General features: G+C 37.1%; 1 protein-coding gene across 1 annotated transcript; it reads left to right on the top strand.

The window, feature by feature from the left end:
• Window positions 1-725: 725 nt before the first annotated feature.
• Window positions 726-1,289, top strand: LOC145955105 (uncharacterized). The gene has a single exon (XM_083069808.1). The coding sequence runs from the start codon at window positions 726-728 to the stop codon at window positions 1,287-1,289; it is 564 nt and encodes a 187-aa protein (XP_082925934.1).
• The last annotated feature ends 20,104 nt before the right edge of the window (window positions 1,290-21,393 follow it).

Genomic DNA, 21,393 nt, shown 5'->3' with positions numbered 1-21,393 from the left:
TCGCGCTGCAGGCTACATCTAGATGGAGGAACACTCCGCTCTTCGTGACCAGGTTCGTGGCAAGGGACCAATGAAGCCAAAACAGGGTCACAAGGACAAGATAAGGTCAACAATGACAGCCAGTTCAAAAAATCGGCTAGGGCAAATAGAGGGGGAAGATATGACTTCTATACTCCCTTTAACACGCCCCGAGTACATATCCTGGAGGAGGCCAGTAACAGCAACCTGCTCACCCTGCCACCGCCAGGTCACACCCCAACAGTGCCGACAAATCCAAGCACTATCGATACCACAGGAATCACGATCACACCACTGAGGAGTGTTGCACACTCCGAGACCGTATTGAAGAGCTCATCTAGGCAAGCCACCTCGGCCAATATGTCCAGCGATAGCAAGGTCACCGAGGAGGTTATGGTGGATGAGGACGAGGCAGAGGTCGTGGTTCAGGAGCTCACACGGACCAACCCTCTGACTCACAGCAAAATGCCGGCGGAGCAGTGCAAGCCGATGTAAGCCAGGAAACAGGGTCAGCTCCCCTACGGGGAGTAATCAATTCAATTGCAGGTGGTATCGTAGGGGGAGGCGCCAGCAGCTCGACCCGGAAGAGACACCTGCGCAATATCAACAGCGTCCATTCCGCTACCTCAGCTTCGCACTAGAGCTCGCCGCCAATCACCTTCACCGACAACAACTATGCTGGCGTCAGTCCCAACCAGGATGATCCCATGATCATAGCCGTGGAGGTAGCTAATTTGGAGGTTCACAAGACACTGATAGACCAAGGGAGCTCGGCAGACGTCCTCTATTGGCCGACCTTGCTCAGGTTAGACATCCCCCACTCTCTCATCCAACCTCACATAGAGCCACTAGTCAGTTTTGCAGGAGAGCGAGTACACACCCGGGGATATGTGGACCTGCTGACCACCTTCAGAACTTCTCCGGATACAAGGAGAATTATGGTCCGATACCTCCTGGTGGAAGCCAACACCTTCTATAATATCATCATCGGGAGGCCGACGTTGAATCAGCTCGGAGCAGTGGTGTCCACCCCACACCTCACCATGAAGTTCCTAGGAAGTAACGGTAAAATCATCTCCGTCAAAGCAAATCAGAAGACAGCTCGGCAGTGCTACACCGAGAGTCTAAAGATCTCCTCGTCCGGTGAACAAAGCAAGAAGGATCCCCCCACCGTGGCTCACATCACCCACGTGGAAATCGTTGATCTCGATCCGAGATCTGACTCCCATGACGAGCGGCCAAGCCCCATTGACGAGCTTGACGACCTCTAGATCGGGAAACTCCCCGACAATGCACAAAAATCAACAGGCAGCTGAGCCTGGAGTTGCGACAGCAGCTCGAGGCTGAGATCCTCAAGAATGCCGACCTCTTCGCCTGGTCCAGTGCCGACATGCTAGGTATAAACGCTGACTTCATCTATCACAGGTTAGCGATACACAAGGAGGCAAAGCCAGTGGCCTAGAGAAAGAGGAAGGTCGGTGGTGAAAGGCGGGAGGCCATCATCGCCGAGACACAAAAGTTGCTGAAAGCCGGCTTCATCCGTGAAGTTAGATACACCACATGGCTGGCGAATGTGGTTCTGGTGAAGAAGAGCTCGGGGAAGTGGCGCATGTGCGTCGACTACACCGACTTGAAGAGAGCATGCCCAAAGGACTCATACCCCTTATCGAGCATTGACAGGGTGGTCAACGGAGCATCCAGGCATGCCCTCCTCAGTTTCCTCCACGCCTACTCCGGGTACAACCAGATAATGATGTACCCACCTGACAAGGTGCATACATCCTTCATCACTGACCACACCAAATACTGCTACCGGGTAATGCCCTTCAGCCTCAAAAACGCAGGGGCCACTTGCCAGCAACTGATGGACAAGGTTTTCCACTAGTAGATCGGGCAGAACATGGAAGTCTACGTCGACGACATGGTGGTCAAGACCACCTCGGCCACTGACCATAATACTGACCTCGCCGAGGTGTTCGCCCAGATCAGTAGACACAACATGCGTCTCAACCCGGAGAAGTGTGTCTTTGGCGTCCAGGGAGGCAAGTTCCTCAGTTTCATGATCATTAGCAGAGGAATCGAGGCCAACCCTGAGAAGTGCAAAGCCATTATCCAGATGTAGAGTCCGCAAATGGTGAACAAAGTCCAACGCCTGGCCGGATGGTTAGTCTCACTGTCCCGTTTCATCCCCAGACTCGCGGAGAAAGCAGGGCCGATCTTCACTCTGCTACGGAAGCCAAAATACTTCCAGTGGACGGATCAGTGCGAATAAGCCTTCCGCAATTTCAAGACTTTTCTCACGACTCCGCCGATCCTACAGAGGCCAGATCACAAAACCGACCTCCTCCTTTACCTAGCCGTAGCAAAAAATGCCATCAGCGCGGTAATAGTGCAAGAACATCAGAAAGTGCAGACGCTGGTCTACTTTATCAGCCGAGTCCTCCGAGATGCGGAGAAACGGTACCAAATGATCAAAAAATTGGCACTGGCACTCGTCACCACAGCCCGACGTCTCCGACCTTACTTCTAGAGCCACCAAGTGATAGTCAAAACCGACTACCCCATAAAGCAAATCCTGAGAAAGCCGAAGCTCGCCGAGCGAATGATTGAATGGTCGGTCGAGTTGTCCGAGTTCGGCATCCAGTACGAAAGTCACAGGGCCCTAAAAGCTCAATGTCTAGCCGACTTCGTAGCCGAGCTCACGCTTACTACTGCCGAGGAACCCCAGGTATGGACTTTACACGTTAACGGGTCCTCCAACTCTAAGGGTGGTGGTGCAGGTATCATATTGGAAGGGCCAAACCAGGTCACTTTGGAGCAATCCCTCAAATTCAGCTTCAAGGTAACCAACAACCAAGCGGAGTATGAGGCACTTCTCGCAGGACTAAGGCTGGCTTGTGACCTCGGAGCCTGAAGAGTGAGTTGCAACAGCGACTCGAAGCTCATGGTGGAGCAGCTCAGTGGGACGTACCAGGCAAAGGATACCCTTCTACAACGGTACTTCCACATCGCATCCCATCAGATCTCGTCCTTCAACGAGTTCACCATACAACATGTGCCGCGAGAACAAAATGCCCGAGCCGACCTCCTGTCAAAGCTCGCCAGCACCAAAAGGCCTAGATAGCACCGAACTATCATTCAGGAGACTTTGCACTCACCTAGCCTGGACGACAAAGTCATCAACGCTAGCGACAGCGAAGACCAGGGGTGGATGACAAGCATCTGGAGTTACTTGAAAGAAGGAACCTTGCCCGAGGATAAGGACGAAGCTCGGAAGGTGAGGATAAGATCGGCTAAGTTCGTCATTATCGGGGATGAGCTATTCAAGCGTGGCATTTCCATCCCACTGCTCAAGTGCTTGATCGCGCCTCAGGCAGTCTACGTCATCGAGGAAATTCACCGAGGCATATGTGGCATGCATTCTGGAGCTCGCTCAATGGCGACCAGAGTACTCCGAGCTGGATACTACTGGCCTACTCTGAAATCGGATTTCCAGGACTACGTACAAAAATGCAAAGAGTGCCAGCAGTTCGGCAACACACGCCGGCAACCGCCCGAAGCTCTCCACCATATGATGTCGGCATGGCCTTTCTCCCAATGCGGAATGGACATCCTCGGGCCATTCCCCCCCGCGAAAGGACAGCTCAAGTTCCTCCTAGTGGCGATTGACTACTTCACCAAGTGGATCGAGGCATGCCCACTCGCCAAAATCACCACTGAAAATGTGCAAAGGTTCACCTGGAGGAGTATTATTTGCAGATTCGGAATCCCTCACACCCTCGTTACTGACAACGGCCGACAATTCATCACACAGGGATTCAAGGACTTCCTCCACGAGCTCGGTATCAAGCATCTCCCGACCTCGGTGGAACACCCCCAGACCAATGGCCAAGCCGAAGCAGCCAACAAGGTCATCCTCGGGGAACTTAAGAAGCGGCTAGGGAACGCCAAAGGACAGTGGGCCGACGAGCTCCCAAGCATCCTCTGGGCGTATCATTGCACCCCCCAGTCAACCACGCAAGAGACACCTTATAGGTTGACCTTCGGAGATCCCAATGGAGGTCGGAGAGACGTCCCACCGACGCCAAGTTTTCAACAACGAGCAAAATGCTCAAGAGTTAGCAACTGACCTCGACTTGGTCGACGAGCTCAGAGACGAAGCTCAAATCCACGAAGAAGCCTGCAAACTCTGGGCTTCCCAAGATACAACACGCGAGTGCAACTCGCTCTTTCCGAGTTGGCAACTTGGTATGGCGATTGCTAGGCGAAGCATGGAAAGACACGTCAGAAGGGAAGTTTGCACCTACTTGGGGTGGCCCATTCCGAGTGACAGAAGACTTGGAAAATGGAGCGTACCGACTAGAAGAGCTCAGCGGAAAACCTGTACCGCGAACTTGGAATGCTACGCATCTCAAGTTTTATTTCAGCTAATTTTGTACGAATGAGTTGTGCACTCTTTTCCCGCCTCAGTCTTTTATCCCAAAAAATAGAAAAATGGGTTTTGGATGAGAGGGTTTTTAACGAGGCACACTTACACAATCAATAAAATGACTCATTCTGTTCAACTCATATTCTCGTAGTTCCGCATCATTTTATGTTGTATGCTAAATAGAGGTCGAGTTCGAACCAACTTATTTCGCTCTCACTCAAGGTCGAGTTCGAACCTTCACACGAGTGACTTAACGAAAATCCGAGGTTGAATTTAAACCTTGGTATGATTAACTCAAGGTCGAGTTCAAACCTTCACACGAGTGACTTAACGAAAATTCGAGGTCGAATTCGAACCTCGGTATGATTAACTCAAGGTCGAATTCGAACCTTCACAAAGAGTTACTTAACGAAAATTCGTGGTCGAATTCGAACCTCAGCATGATCAACCCATGGTCGAATTCGAATCTTCACAAAAAGTTACTTAACGAAAATACGAGGTCGAATTCGAACCTCAGCATGATCAACTCAAGGTCGAATTCGAACCTTCACAAAGAGTTACTTAACGAAAATCCGAGATCGAGTTCGAACCTCGATATGATTAACTCAAGGTCGAGTTCGAACCTTCACAAAGAGTTACTTAACGAAAATTCGAGGTCGAATTCGAACCTCGGCATGATTAACTCAAGGTCGAGAGTGGATCGTGGAACAATCCACTCCGTCCCGAAACTCAGTCTGAATATCACAAAGAATAAAAATACACAACAGACATTGAACGTGAGCCTCAAAACGCGCAAACACGAAAAAATCAAGCCTAACAGAAAAGGAAAAGAAAAGCGCAACGGCAAATAGACAAAAAATATATATACATATACAGCAATGTTTTCGAAGTTCCACACTTGAATTCCAGAAGAAAAACAAAGCAAAAAAAATTAAACTAGGCTATTACAAAATTAGCCTACGTAGAGGCGTTCTCGCTGGAGCTGTCCTCAATGTCGTCCTCCTTTACCAGCTTTCCGAAGTGGACAACCTTCTCCACGTGCATGGCAGAGAGGTCAAACCCCGGCGCAAGGAGCTTGGCCTGGCGAGCTGCCTTGAGGAAACCTCTCTTATGCTCAACTATAATAGATCGTTCGGTTTCCTCAAGCTTTTTCTCCAACGCCGCCCTCTCCTCCTCCAGCTTCGCGAGGTCGACTCTCAAGGCGACAACCTCCTCCTCCTTACCACCAAGAAGAACCTCGTCGCAGAGACGCTTCTCAGCCGCCACCACCAACTCACCCTTCAGAGACGTCACCTCATCTTCCAGAAGGCGCACCCGATCTCGGGATGAGGCAGCAAGCTCCTGCAGCTCGCTCACTTAGGAGGCATAATTCTCATTGGAACGCAGGGCGATCTCCAACAACTTCTGGACCCTCGCGAGGTCCCCCCTCGCTGCTCGAAGCTCGGCCCCTTGCATTTTTGCTTCACCAAGGGCGGCGCTCAGAACCTTGTTCTCCTCCTTCAGGACCTTGTTCTCCTCCCTCAAAGGTTGAACTTGGCTCCTCAGCCTAACCAGGTCCTCCTGCTGCTTGGACCACTTATGCTTCCAGTGGTCCACAATTGCCATTGTCCACTGCAGAAAGACCTGGGCAGCGTCAAAGCCTTCCACGGGCTCGACCTCGTCTATCAGCCCCTGGTCGTCCGAGCTCAACGAACCTTGGGGGAAGAACTTCTCGGCAGTCACCCCCGCGCTCCACAGCGAATTCATATCAGCAGAGGCACTCACATGGTCCAATCTCACCTGGGAGCGGCCCTTCTCGAAGCGGTGAGCTATATATTGACTCCGAGAAGCCCCCTACGATGAACCAGACGCCGGCGCCGAAGCTGCAGGCGTAGATGTGGGGACCTCGAAACTCGGCCCCTTGCCGCGAGCCTCGACAAAGGGAGAAGCAGGTGCCCCCTGCTCGGCAATGGGAGGGTCCACGTCTGGCACCTCCGACCTCAGGGGCACCTAAGCGTCGGCAGCGTCCCCTGCCTGCAAAAACCGGCCCCATGCCAAAAAACAAAAGAAAAACATACAAGATAGAGGGAAGGACGAAAAAAGAGGCACTCACCACGGCAGCCTAGGCGACTTCCTCAGCAACCTGAGCCCCCACCTCGGCAGCTATCCTAACCTGCAAAGAGCGATAGCGCCTCAATAAACCAAGCAAAATCAACATAGAAGAAAAGCTAAAGAAAACAAGACACTTACCTCGGCAGAGGGAGCAACTTGCTCAGTAGTCACCGCGGCGGCCATTTGGGGAGCCTCCCCAAGCGGAGGACTCCCAGTAAGGTCGACCGTGTCGATGTCAACAGCCTTGGAAGTCACCTCCTCCGTGCCACGAGGGGCAGAGGTCCCCCCGACCTCTTTCTCGCCCCTCTTTCTTTTTTGGTTAATCTTCAGGGGAAAATCTCCTCCTCTTGAGGCTCGGGGACCTCGATCTCGGCAACGTTGTAGCGGTGCTTCAGCTCACGCCACTTGTTCCTGCCCATTATACTTACAAGCACAAAAAACAAAGCACATCAGCAAAAGAGGATCTCACAAACCCTAACAATCTAAAGAGGACAAGATACTCACTCTCCAGGCCCCTCTCCTTGTACGCCGAATTCGCAAGCGACAGGACGAGCTTGCAATCTAGTGGGCGAGGAAGCGCTGCAAGACTTTCAATGGCGGCCGCCTCCGAAGCCGTCAATTTCAATTGGCCCACCCCGTGAAACCTAGACGGTTTGGGGCACCAATAGAAGGGGAATTTCGGTAGCCCGCCGAAATAGAATGCCCCGTCCTCCAACGGGTCGACGTCCACAAGAGCAACCCGGAAAAACTATTGTTTAAAATTTTTGTATGACTGGGAGTAAAGAGTGAATAAACCTCCATCCCTACTCCCACTCAGAGACAGTATGTCGTAAGGCGGAACGCCTATCTTCAGCTGGTAAAAATGAAGAAAGACGGGAAGAGACACCTCTATCCCTAGAGCTGAACACAAGACCTAAAAAGCCCTCAAAAAACCCCAACTGTTTGGGTGCAACTGGCAAGGAGTCGAGTTGATAAAATTCAAAAAATCACACTCGAATTGAGTGAAGGGAAGGCAGACACCTAAATCCCTAAAGAAGCATTGGAAGACATAGAAATGGGGAGGGTCAGTAGACTTCCCCGTGTACACGCCCTCTCCGGTCCGACAAGGCTCAAGCCGGATCATTCGGGAGATGGAAGGGTCACAAATTCTATACGATTTCCAAATCGCATTGACCTCAAGAAAAGATCGGAACACACTCTAGGCTTCACCCATCTCACGCCGAACCCAATCGTACCCAGGAATGCCTGGAACGAGGTCCTTAGGCGGGTTCTCCACCTTCTTCTTCTCGACGGTGGCCGTTTCGGTAGCCACCGCCTTGCCCCGCGCCCTACCTTTACCCTTAGCAGGCGCGGAGGATCCAACACCACCCTCTCCAGCCATCAAGAAAGAAAGAAGATTTGACAAGAAGGAGAAAGAAGATTATAGAAAGGAAGTACCTGGTACTCTCCCTCAGAAAACAACCCTAACGACAACGGGGTTACCGGAAACAAGAATGGGAATAGCAAGAGCGAAAACCCAGGGAGCAACATGCGCAAGGAGCTAAGGAAGAAGAAGAAACGAAAAGAGTAAAGTGAATGAAGAGGTGCGAGAGAAAGAGAAAAAAAGACTCCCTAAATTCAAACGGTCATGCCACGTGTCGAAGAGAGAAAGCATAACTGGCAACTCATTTAATGAGCCCCACTATGGCAAGCACGACCATCATTACATAACCGCCACTCCTCAGTAACGCGCCCCCACACGTTCTCAAGAACGAAGCGAAAAATATGACACATGGCACCTTGGTAGGCAGGCGTACGTGAAAGGTCACTGCTCCCTGACAAGCTCGGTCTTAAACTCCTCGACCCACGGTCTTCGGAGCTCGGGGGGCTAGTGTACTATCCGTACCGCCATGCCGAGCTCGAGCTCAACATCGCTGCATGGAATGACCTCGGAACACGCATTTGGAGACCTCGGTCTAAACGAGATCCGCAATCCAACCAAATCATAACTGATCTTAGGAGATCTCGGTCCAGACAAGATTCGCTAGCTAATTAGATCATAACTGATCTCAGGCCCAAGGCCCAACGTAACCCTAATTCACACTAAGGTACGTGCATTATTTATACGAGACTCATACTCATACAAACCCTAACTTTAGCATCGGAGTCTCTTTTGCAAGTACCACCCCCATCTTGGAATACCAACGTACCAGTAAAGGAAGCTCACCAATCTTACTCGGCGGATCATCTCTACAGCAGATCTCCAGTAAGAATAGGTAGTAAGTGGTTCACTCCAGTTTGACTAACATTGAAATAAAACTTGTTACCATTGTCCTTAGTGATACACTGCATCATCCTTAATGATATACTGTATAGCCCAAATGTTTAGCGATTGAAGTTATTAATCCTCATTAACAATATTACTAAATCTAGTGTTTAAAATGCTTTGTATTTTCTCTAAAAAAAATGCTTTGTATTTTGATTTTTTTTGCACGAAATTTTGGACCAGAACGGCCCGTTCTGGTTATACTGTTGATGTGTTAATTTTGGACCTGGAACCGTTCTGGTTTCAGAACGGGCCGTTCTGGTTCCAAGTGTATTCAAGTATTTTTGGATCCACCTACGTGGCATCTACGTGGCATCCACCTGGCATCCACGTAGCCACCAGTTAACTCTGTTTAAATCATTTAGACGGAAGTCACAAATTGGAACGATTTAAATTATTGGGGACCAAATTGAGACCAAAAATTAAAGTGGGACTAAATTGAAAAAAAAAACATTGTAAGGGACCAAAAGAGGTATTTAACCTAGATTTAATCACTTATACACATTCAGTGTAAAAAAATTTTACACTGATAATTAATTATATCTCTTAATTGTGTTAAGTCACTGTTAAAAGTAAATGTTTACAGTGACATGACACAATTAAGAGATATAATTAGTTGTTAGTTTACACCGGCAGTATATAGATGTTTAACTCTATTTTATAACACATTCGGGTTTTATAAGTTTTTTTTATAATTCACTTATAAATAATAAAAATGAGATTTTTAATACGAAAATTTATTTTAAAACTTTGTATTTTATTTTCATAAATTAAATGAGGCAATTTATAATTTATAATTTTTTACTAATTTATTTATCATTTTTCACACTTTTAATTTAGAAATACTTTTATTTATTCTATCATTATGTTATTATTGTTATTAAATAAATGAATAAATAAATCGATGTCATTTTATATCTTAATTTTACAAAATACTTTTAATTTGATCAACTAATTTATATATTTATAACTTTTCAACTCTTAAATTGTGACGTGTATGATAAAATTAATTTATAAGTTAATTGAATACTTGTAAATTAAAGAAAACTTTAAATTATAAATTAAAAATTAGTCGATAACTGTAAAATAATATAAAATAATTTTATAATGAAATTCAGAGAATAATAAGATAGATAAAATAATCTATAAATTAAAAAAGATTAAAAAATAATTTTAAATAAATGAATAAAAATAATAAATACTAAAAATTTATGTTATAAACTTTTTAATTAATTTTAAAAAAATAAGTTATAAAGTTCTAAAAGAAGTTCATATAACAAATGAAATTATTTTAATCAAACTAACTTCTAAACTAATTGAATAAACTCATAAATTCATCAAACTCCTTACTCTACACACCCTTTAATTTTTACCTAGCTTGTTTACCTTTCAACTAATTTATAACTAGTTTTATTAAACACATACATATTTTGAATGTATCGTTTTTGTAAATTCTTTGAAGAAAAAAAAATCATAATTGACAGTTGCATGTTAATGTTGTGACTATTAATTTTTAAAAGTTACATTTATGATGTGAAAAATAAAATTTGAAAACTATTAATTATGCACAACAAAAGTATATATATAAATCGCAATGATGTAACAAAGGAAAAATATTATCATATTATTACATAAATAATATCACCGCCTCTTTTTTACACCAATAGTATCTCTTGGAAAATTCCACATCATGTCATTTTGGAAAGTTCCATCTCACTATCCTCTAGTTGGTCCACTTTTATCTCTACCCACCATCGGCTAAATTATCCTAGGAATCATAATGATTACTAGTAAATTTGACTAAAAGAATAAAATTTTCATTTTTACATCAATATTTTAAAACAAATATTCATTTGAAAATTATATTAATTTTAATAATAATTTTCAGGTTGATTCTCCAACTTTAAATTCAGAGTTAATAGTGGTTTTAGTTCCAAAAAAATATTAATTTTTGTCCATAATTTTTAAAATACTGATTCTAATTTCTATACTTTTAAAAATACTCGAATTTTAATTCTTGCACAGGGGAAAGTGTTAGTTTAAAGGATTAATTTTTTTTTATTTTTTAAAATATAAGAAGATAGACTATTAATTAGTTATATTGACTAAAATTTAAAAAAATTAAAAATTAAACACACCATCTACCTTAATTTTATTATTTATAAGTTAGTTAAATAAAAGATTTTATTTCATATATTTTTAATTGTATGAACCTAATACTAGAAATTAATATTTTCCACACAAAAGGTCGTTTCACCTGCCGACATATGCATGGAAAGAGTCGATGGTGATTTAAGAAAAGAGACTTCCGCGATTTAAGGCATAACAATAACAAATTAAATTCAGAGGTATGTTATGGACCAAATTAAATTCAGTCTTTATATGATCCGAAACAATTTAAAATAAATTTTAAACCCGAAAATCACTTATTCATGATTGTGTTCTTTTACTTTGTTTTTGAATAAATTAATTTCTATATAATTAATTTTAAATTATAAAATATGGTGGACATCTTACATTGAACATTAATGAGATTATACACTAATATATAAATAGAGAACAATCATTATTTTACAACTAGCTGAAGACTTAAGTTAGGTTTTAAACCATTATCTTAATATGATATTAAAGAGACTATCATAATGAGTGTTGATAGGTTTACCGAATCATCTGTTATTAGACTATTATTAGATTATTCATATATTTAATCTTACAAACTTCACATTCGAGATATTCAATATTTAACATGAGGCTAAAGTGAAATTGTCCCCCAGGCATACATGATTTCTACTTAAAATCAAATATTGAACTAAGAACATGCGCCACTGCTTCATCTAAATGGAGGAACATCAGGTCATTTAGTGCAAGATTTGATCTTCCCCCTTTAATTTATTGTTGAAGAGATATTATTTATCTTTTATGCTCTTTTTTAGATTGTTACACAAAAGTCACTCGCTAATTTGTTTATAACAATAACATTGTTATTGTGTTTTCAAAGAAAATTGTAAGAAATAACAAACATTTATCCCTACACAAAACAAGTTCAAGCTTTCGAGCTCGCCATCAAGTCATGAGCTTCCAAGCTTGCCAAGTTTTTGAGCTTGCCATCAAATCACAAGCTTTCAAGCCTAATGAACTTTTGGGTTTGTGTGAAATTTTGGAACGCACAATCTCTTGCACTGTAAACAAGTAAATACAAACCTCTGAGTATGTGCATGATTTATAAGCAAACAAGCTCTCGTGGCCAATCAATCACGAACTCCCAAGTTTGAGCACAAGCCCAAAACTCCTAAAGCAAGAATTTAGCGAGTTAAGCACAACTCATAAACTCTTTTCCTCTAAAGAGCTCGGAGTTGAGGGGGACTTGTGTATCACACAACTCAATTAGAATGTGTTGATCTTCTATTACTCGCCCACACTAGGCCTTCAACCCATCATAAAATAAAACCCTAGGTGATTGACTCCTAACGGCTAGCAGAATATCTTAGCATGAATATCTTACAAAATATTGTAATCAAGTACATTATATTCACTTATCAAGAATAATATATTTACCTAATCACTGAAATATATCTCCAAAATATCACACATTATCTCTAAGCATATAGATAATATCAATCACCTATATTTGGAGCACTAAAAATTATTTTATCCTAATCTCATCTTTAACTTAAACTCTCTTTTAACTTGAACATGAAAGTATTTTTATAGGTGTCTTATCATAAATATCAGAGTAACTAAGATGTCTTTATTACTGTTAGAGCACTTGCAATGTTGCAAATTTCGATAAAAACATCTACTAATAATAAATAACCAATATAATTATTTTATATTATTAATTATTGACAGAAAAAATAATATTAATTATTGAAATATAAAATTTAAAAGTTATAAAAAATTAACTTTGGAATATATTTTTATGACAAACTCACTTTAAACACATTATTTCTTTTTAAAAACCAACTTTAATCAAAATTAATTTTCCATACACCTATCAAAACACACTCAGTGGAGAAAAGGAATACTTCGGGAAATACCGAATAAAACAAATAATCCTTCAGGGCCTAAACCTTTTCTGCATTTTTTAATTATTATATATGCTTTCATAATGTATATGACCTTTTGTCGGTTCCTATCGTATCTGCGTAATTTTTTCTTTTTCGAATCTAGACAGAATTACACTTCCTGTAATTATTGTTATAATAATTAGAAATGTTTATTTTAAACAAGTCATCATCAAGAAATTAAAGGCCAAGATTCTTTGCAATTTTTTGAAAACTGAAAAGGATCACAATTCCCCTTTTTCTTCTTAATCTAATCTCCTATTTTTGTCTTTTTAACATGCTTAAGCGATAACGAGCCTGTGATTTTCATCATAGATGATTTTTTAATCCTTCTATCAACCAAAGTGTTACATTAAAACAATAGTTACATAATTATTATTATTTTATTTCTTTTGATTACATCACTCAACGATTTTCATATATTTTTTTCTCTTTTTCAATATTGATATAGTTAGAAACTTCATGATTCTTCATGTAACCTAGTGATAAGATCAAATTTTAAAATAATATTATAATGTAGTAAGTTGATTCAGAGTTTAGTGGGTGCTAGAGAGATGAGTATATAAGGTTTTTTCTGAGAAGGGAGTCTCATAAGCCCATTCTCAAAGAAATCTAGAGAGAAGGACTCTGGGTCTATGAGCTCCTTTTTCTCCCAAATTTCATTGTTTGATTCTTCTTCTTCTCAAGATCACTAATCCTTTCTATCTTTTCTTGGAATTCAGGCTAGGAAGCTTGTTTTTGGAAAATTGAAGTCCGCGAGTCAAGCTTCGGAAGAAAATTCTTCTTCTTTTTAGTTATTGGTTATTTTGAGCCAATTTTCAGGTAAAAAAGCTAGAATGTAAGTTGTTTGGTTGCATGTGAGTTTAGGAACTCAATTGGTGCATGAATTTTGAGAATCAAGGGTTGAATTAAAAGATTCCTCATTTTTGGGGTTTTTGGGAAAATTGGGGTTTTGATGATTTTGATGCATCGGGTGGGTGTATGATGAATCTGAGAGTGATATTAGATTGTATGGAGTCTATGTATTTTGTTGTATGGATTGCATGTGGCTGGATTTTCTGATTTTCAGGTGTTGGAGGAAATTTTTGAAGTTTTAGGGGTTGCTGTTTGAATTTGCACCGGGCGCATGTTCTTAGTGTTGGGCTTGCATTCATCAGAGGTAGCCATTTCCTAATCACACCGAGCGCGAGGTTAGTCGTGCCGGGTGCGATTTGAAATGGGAGTCTCTAGATGAGTCACACCGGGCGTGAGGAGAACCATGCCGGGCGTGATATCAGATAGAAACCCTGTTTGGTATTTTACTAATATGGCGTCGGGCGCGGGGTAGATGCGCCGGGCGTGGAGACCTCTGGTGGTCTCTGTATAGTTGGCACCGGGTGCAGAGGGAATGCGCTAGGCGTGGAGGAGTTGTAGAGCTCTCGAGTTGGGTTTAGGTCGGACGTGAGCTGGCTGCGCTGGGCGTGAGTATGCTTTTGAAGTTGTTTATAACGTGGTAAAATTGCTAAGTTGCATTGAGTTGATTTAAAGTTGATATTGTGTTGACTGTAGTTGCTCAAGTTGTTTATTAAAGTTGTATAAAGATGCCGATTGTTGTAAAGTTGTAAAGTTGGGGACATATGGTGAAGATATATGTCTTATTTTGAGATACATAATACTAAGGCGATAAGTTGAAAGTTGTTTTAAAGTTGAACCCCTTAGTAATATGTGGGTAACATAGAAGTAGTCGACTCATGTCATGGTTGAATGATCAATTTGAGTAAGGTATCTAGTTGGAGATGTAGTCTTTAACTACGTATTGGAGGGTGCGTGGTACTTGGAGGGTAGTAGGTGGGCTAACTCCATATGTGGATTGGTTATGCAAACCAAGGCCGTGGAAGGCCCATACCTAAACCTTTATGTCCTGACAGTAGTACTGGACCTCCGAGTCTAAGTGCTACACAACAATCACCTATTATTGTCTATATCTGGTTCTCTTCAGAGTTCCTAATGGTGTCCTATACCTGACCTGGTTGAGATAGGTCAAACGTTGGATTCGATAGGGTTTATGCCACCTAAACTGCTCAACCTCAGTTGTTGAAGATCTCCTAGTTGTATATGTGTGATGACGCATTAGTTGATGTTGCATGTGTTGTTGCATTCAAATTGCATATAAGGTTGTATGAATGAGCTGATAGTTGAGCCATTGGGATAAAATTGTGTGGTTGTGTTGTGATGATGATTGATTGAGATGGGAGCCCCTTTGGAACATGATTGGACGAATGTGTAGTATAGTTATTATCCTATACTAGTATGACTATTTATTGAACTCTAGCTTACCCTTATGTTTTCATGTGGATGGACTGCGATGATCATACTGTGTATAGGAGCAGGTCAGGGATAGGTTGGAGTTGGTTGCTGTGACTGCTGCGTGAAGTGAAATTTTGTTTCTAGTATTAGAGTTACCATCTTGGATAACTGTTTGTTGGTGCTTGACCGACATTAGGATAATATTATTTTGGATGACTGTATATGCATAGTATTATATTTTGTACATAAATATTTATTCTTCTTATCTCTTCTTTTATATGTATATTCTGTTATCCATCTTAATATTGTATCTTAGACGACTAGTATAATTTTTATAATTCCTCTAAGTATATGGACCATAGCGGGTTGTTATTGAATTTCATTTATAATTTACTTTTTTGAGATGATATTAAAGTTTATCTTAATTGGTATATTAAACTTATTAAATTATTATGAAGATGTTATTATAGATGTTCAATGGTGTGATGTTCAATTTTCAACATGAGTTTGTGTATTGATGATTTCAATAGATTAGTATTATATATGATCAAATTAAAGTACAAAAATGAAGAGTAACTCTTAATTTAGAAACCAATCTTATAAGATTAAGTGAATTTAGTTAGTCATTTTTTAATAATTAAAAAAACTGTTGTGTAATAACATTATTTTATGCGAAACTCAAGTTTGTCTTATCTACAATGGTGCAAAAATTGGAAAGAAGGTTCATTGTTCACGGAATTGGTAAATTTTGTACTTATCAAATATTAGAATATAAGAAAGTTTAGATGTGTTAGAATTTTTGTTGTGCAGAAAAGGAATGGTGTACAGTGTGCATGTTAAAACCCTTGTGTCGTTATTGATTTGGCCTCTCTTTCCTAATTCAATGAACAGGTTGTGAAGCCGATAAGATTGTTTTTTTTTCGATGACGATGTTTTCCAACTTGCATGCACCTTATAGTCAAACCAAAAACCTAAATTTACACAGAACTTTCCTAACATAATTTCCAAAGGGTACGAAATGAATAAACTATCATTTTGATGCTTCAACTATTATTTTTTCGATTGAATAGCCTTTTATATAAAAATTTCTAAAGTATAAAAATACTGATAAATTATCGATTCAAGTGAAGTCTCTTAAGTAAAATTTTATGTTGAAATATTATGAAAGAAAAAACGTGAATCTGAAGAAAATTTTCACTAAAAATGATGAACAAGATTTTTTTAGATTAAATATCAATAAAATTAATAAATATTTATACCAATAACATAATTAATAAAAAAGACAAATATTATAAATATTATTACATGTTTTTAGTCATTGACAGATCCATTAAGAGGAGAGTGGGGGCACATGCCCCCACTACCATTTTACATATATATATATATATATATATATATATATATATATAAAATAATATATTTTTAAAAATAAAAATTATATTCTAATAAGATAAATATATATTTAAATTATCATATGTATAAAATATAAATTTAAATGAGTTGTTTATTTATTTGATATTTATCAAACTTTTGAAGGAGATTAGTTTTTATAAGTGATAAAAAATACTCTTTAATAACAAATTAATTTTTTAAAAAAGTTTAATTTTTGATAAAATGAAATTTGTGGCATATATGTTTACCTTTTGTACTTTATATTTATATATACATTGATTAAAAAAATCAAAATAGTAAAGATTGTAAGATTGTATACATTGATTAAAAAAAATAAAATAGGAAAGATTGGAAGATTTATGCTCTATTTAAAATTTTTATTATAAAATATGTTTTAAAATAAATTATCATCTAAAATATTATATTATATATTAAAAACATGTTTATATTATAAATAAATTAAATTTTATTTTTATATAATTTAATATATTTATTTTTATATTTTTATTAGTATTAAATTGTTATAAAGTATAATTTTAGGATTGTAGTTTTAATTTTGATAAAATTAATTAATAATTATTTATACTTAGATTCACCATTTATGGGATTTCCCCCTATATTTGGGTTTGAATGAAATATTTCTCAAACTAGTGAAATAAATATTTTTTTCTTCTTATATTTGAGTTTAAATGAAATATTTCTTAAACTAGTAAAAAAAAACCTTTCAAATTAATCTTTCAATATTAACAAAATATACTAATGTATGGACTAAACTAATGAAATTTTCATATTTAAAAATTATTTATATAATATAATTATTTTAAGAATTATTTAAGAGAGTCAATAATATTTGAGAAATCAAATTAATAGTTTACTCATAACAAATGTTGTAATTAGTGAAATTTTGGTCGATTAATTAATGATATTAAATATATTTGTAGTTATCTTATATTTTTTCAAAAAATAGTTATTTTTATTAAAAAATATTAAAAAATAAAATTTTCAACATAGAATAACAATTATAAAATTGCATTAATTAAGTTTTATTTAAAATAAAGTAAGAATTACATAAATATTTAAGTAATTATAAAAAAATTAAATTAAATTTATAAAAATTTAAAATTAATACGACTATGAATATGAATATATGACAGATATACATATACACATCTTCATCTCCATATTAAATTTAATAAATAAGATATTATCGATATTCATGTTTGATAAAATAAAATATTTTTCCATCAAAATCAAAATGAGTTTAGACATTACTTACATGTATGAATTTAGTTATCACCCTAATAAAGTATTAAATGTTGTGAAAAGATTTTGGTACCAAGTTTAATTTTTCTTTTTGATAAAATATATGGTGATGAAATGTTGTTTGTGCAATGTCAGAAAAACGTGCCGATGTCTGTGTACAGCGGCATAAGTTGGGCCATAGCATTGGAAGCCCAGTCCTAGAAATGTTTTATTAACAGGATTTTGTGCTCTTTTGATGGGTTGACCCAAAGAAAAAGAGAAATTCTCCGAATTGGTACAATGAATCCAAAAGCAAATTTCTGAGTTCAGAGTTCGATGCATTTGTGGCATTTTCAAACTTCGGACTGTGCTTTCAGTTCTTCGACCATGTATAGAAATTAACAAATACCTACAAATTAAGGACCACTAGCAGAAGATGAATTCGAAATGATTTTTACTAGCATAACTTGATTTTGTTCATTGAAATCAAGGGACAGTTTATTTTGAAAAATATTTTTATTTTTAATTAAAAAGTATACTTTTTTATACTTTATTTTCTATTCCTACTGTAAGTTCGCTGTTATCGTTAGGGTTATCGGTCTCGATGAGTTACAGAAGGAGAATGTTTATAAACTGTTATGCTGTGTTTGGATGATGAATTTATATAGGATAATTCATTTATTTGAAGAATTTCAATTTTCTTGAGGTGAAATGCTTTGTTTGGATGGAGAATTTACAAAGAATTTGAAATCCAAGTATTTGTGAAATTCTTTAAAATAGTAGAATTTCAAATTCTCCCAAAAATAGGAGAATTTGAAATTTCTCATATTTGTTTTTCTTATTTCACATATATACTTTATCTTATCTCTTCATTCTTTTAATTATTGGATATTCAAAAATATTTTTAAAACTATTAAATATTATCTTATATTAATTTTTAAAATTATTAAATATTATCTAATATTAATTTTTAAAATTATTAAACATTTAAAAATGGATTAATATTTTTTTTATAAAATTTAATTTAAAAATATCAATATATAAATATATTTTTAAAATCATTTTACTATGATGGAATCAAATTATCATATTCAATCTAATAATTTCAAATTTAAAAAATTTGAATTGACTCATCCAAACAAAATATTTTAAGAATGATAGAAATTAAAATCAAAGTAATTCAAAAACGAAGAATTTAAAATTCCTTGAATTTGTAAAATTCCTCATTCAAACACACTATTAGGGTTATTGGCCTCGATGGATTACGGAGGGAGAGTGTTTATAAACTACCTTTAAACTTGACTCTCAGTCGATACTAAGTGACAAGAATGGGGTAGACCCCCCTCCTTCTAACGCCAAATGTTCCTACATTAAGTCTCCTATCATCGTTAGAGTCATCGCATCCGATACATTGTCCACTTTGGCGCTTGTTGAACCGTGAGAAGAAGAGTATTTATAAACCACCCTTAGCCTCGATTCCTAAGCGATGTGAGACTTTTAGGCATATCAGAACATTTTCTATTTTTAAAAGCTTGTATAGAAAACAATGAAACATAATTAGAAATTAGTTTCACGGAATTATACCCCTCTGATTCTTATTATAAGAAAAAAAGCATTACATTAATTAAGAAAGCTTGTTTACATCATTTAATTTTGTTAATCTCATCTAAAAAATGATTTATTTTTCTAAATTATTCTTTCTTGAAAGATGGTATTAAGAATAAAATGAATATTAGAAATACAATTTCAATTAAATGAAACGAATATTTTTAAGACAACAACATTAAATAAAATGAGATTAATTGAAATTTACATATATTTTGAGATCAACAAATATGAGATTTGTTTATATATATATATATATATATATATATATATTTATTTATAACAGGAGGGAATATATAACTACTTGAGAATAATACAATAAAAATAATATGACATTTTATAATTAAAAGTAAAAATAAATAATATTTTCTATAAAAAAAAAACTAATCTTTCATAGAGTTGTTAAAAATGTTCCAATTCAATAAATTGACCTTTAGAAAATTTTGCTAAAAAGAATAAGTTAATTTGATAAGATATAATGAGTCAGTTAGTTGGAGGTCTATAACCTATTAAACTTATTTGACCTCATTTTTTTTTTGTAAAAATTAAATAAAGGAATAAACTTAAAATAGACCAATTTAGTTTAATTTGTTGGACCAACAGATTAAGTCAAACCAAAAACTTGGTAGTTCCTTGAGAATTTGAATTAAACTCATATTATGTTATATGTGTTGATTCGTTTGACTAATTTAACCCATTTGATATTTCCAAATTTTTCTTCCAACATTGAAAAATGTATCTCTTACATTAACTTTATTAGAAAGAAAACCACTAAATATGACACCAAACTTGATCAAATCCAAATAATTCAAGCCAAATAGATTTTTTTTAAGACATTGTTCTTCCTTCTCCCCATGTAATTGTAAGAAGCAACTTTCTGAGTGAGCTGAAAAAGACAAGGCGTTAATGAGATGTTATGAAAAAGTGGGTATGAATCCAAGTGATGAGTGAAGTGGAATGCATTCATAGGCTGAGAAATATGAAAAAGAGGCACCCAAATATCAAATGTTTAGCAATAGAATAACACATTGATTAGCATGCGTGAATGAATGATCATAATATATGAATTCATCCCACTCTACAATTGCAATGCCAATATGGACCCCAATCAATTATGAGCAACAACAATTTCTATTTCACACATGCATCAAAGCAAATAAAGAATGTCATACTTTTTTCCCCCTATCAATCAAAGGAATTGGGGTTGTTTATTATTTGTATCTATAGGATTCTTTGGCATTACATGAGAGTGTGTGCTTTATTTTCCAATCCAACTTTTCTCCACTCATCAAGCTAAGGGTCAAGGTCAATATATAAACACCCTTCAACTAATACAATTTTGTTGTAAATATCTTTTTAATCTCGCAAATTTATATCATGCTTGTTTTTCCCCCTCAAATTTAACACTTTGTTTAGTGCAATACAAGTGAAAGCCATTAAATAAATAACGAGTGTGCTGAAATAAATGAACTCCACCATTAAAAACTTTTGGTCAAGAATGAAAAGAAAAGCTTCTGCACAAGAATGAAAAGAATAAATAATGTGAAAGCCGTATTCTTCTCAAAATCAATTATGCAGTCACTCCTACTCCCATAATTCAGTGGTGCATAATAGTAATTTTATGATAACCTTTTATGACAGTTCTATTCCACCATTATAATAAAATAATGCAATGATACTTTTATAAATAATGAAAAATTTATATATCAGTTGTTATTTTAACCATCGTAGATTATGTGGTATTTCAAAGGGCAATTTATTTATTGAATTATTTTGAATTTAAATTTGAAAAATAAAATTATTTTCATAAAATTTTGATTTAATAGTTAATATTTTAATTCTCTTAAACTTATTTAAAAATAATTTAATTATGTGACTGTTAAGGCTTTAACTCAACTTCTTTTTCTTAATATTAAATGTGTTTTATTTTCGTGTTTCATGACTGTCTCAATGGTTATTTA

Source organism: Cajanus cajan, chromosome 2, assembly GCF_000230855.2.
Source record: "Cajanus cajan strain Asha chromosome 2, NIPB_CcT2T_4, whole genome shotgun sequence".
NCBI classification, from domain to species: domain Eukaryota; kingdom Viridiplantae; phylum Streptophyta; class Magnoliopsida; order Fabales; family Fabaceae; genus Cajanus; species Cajanus cajan.
This window is presented reverse-complemented; position numbering and strand designations above follow the sequence as displayed.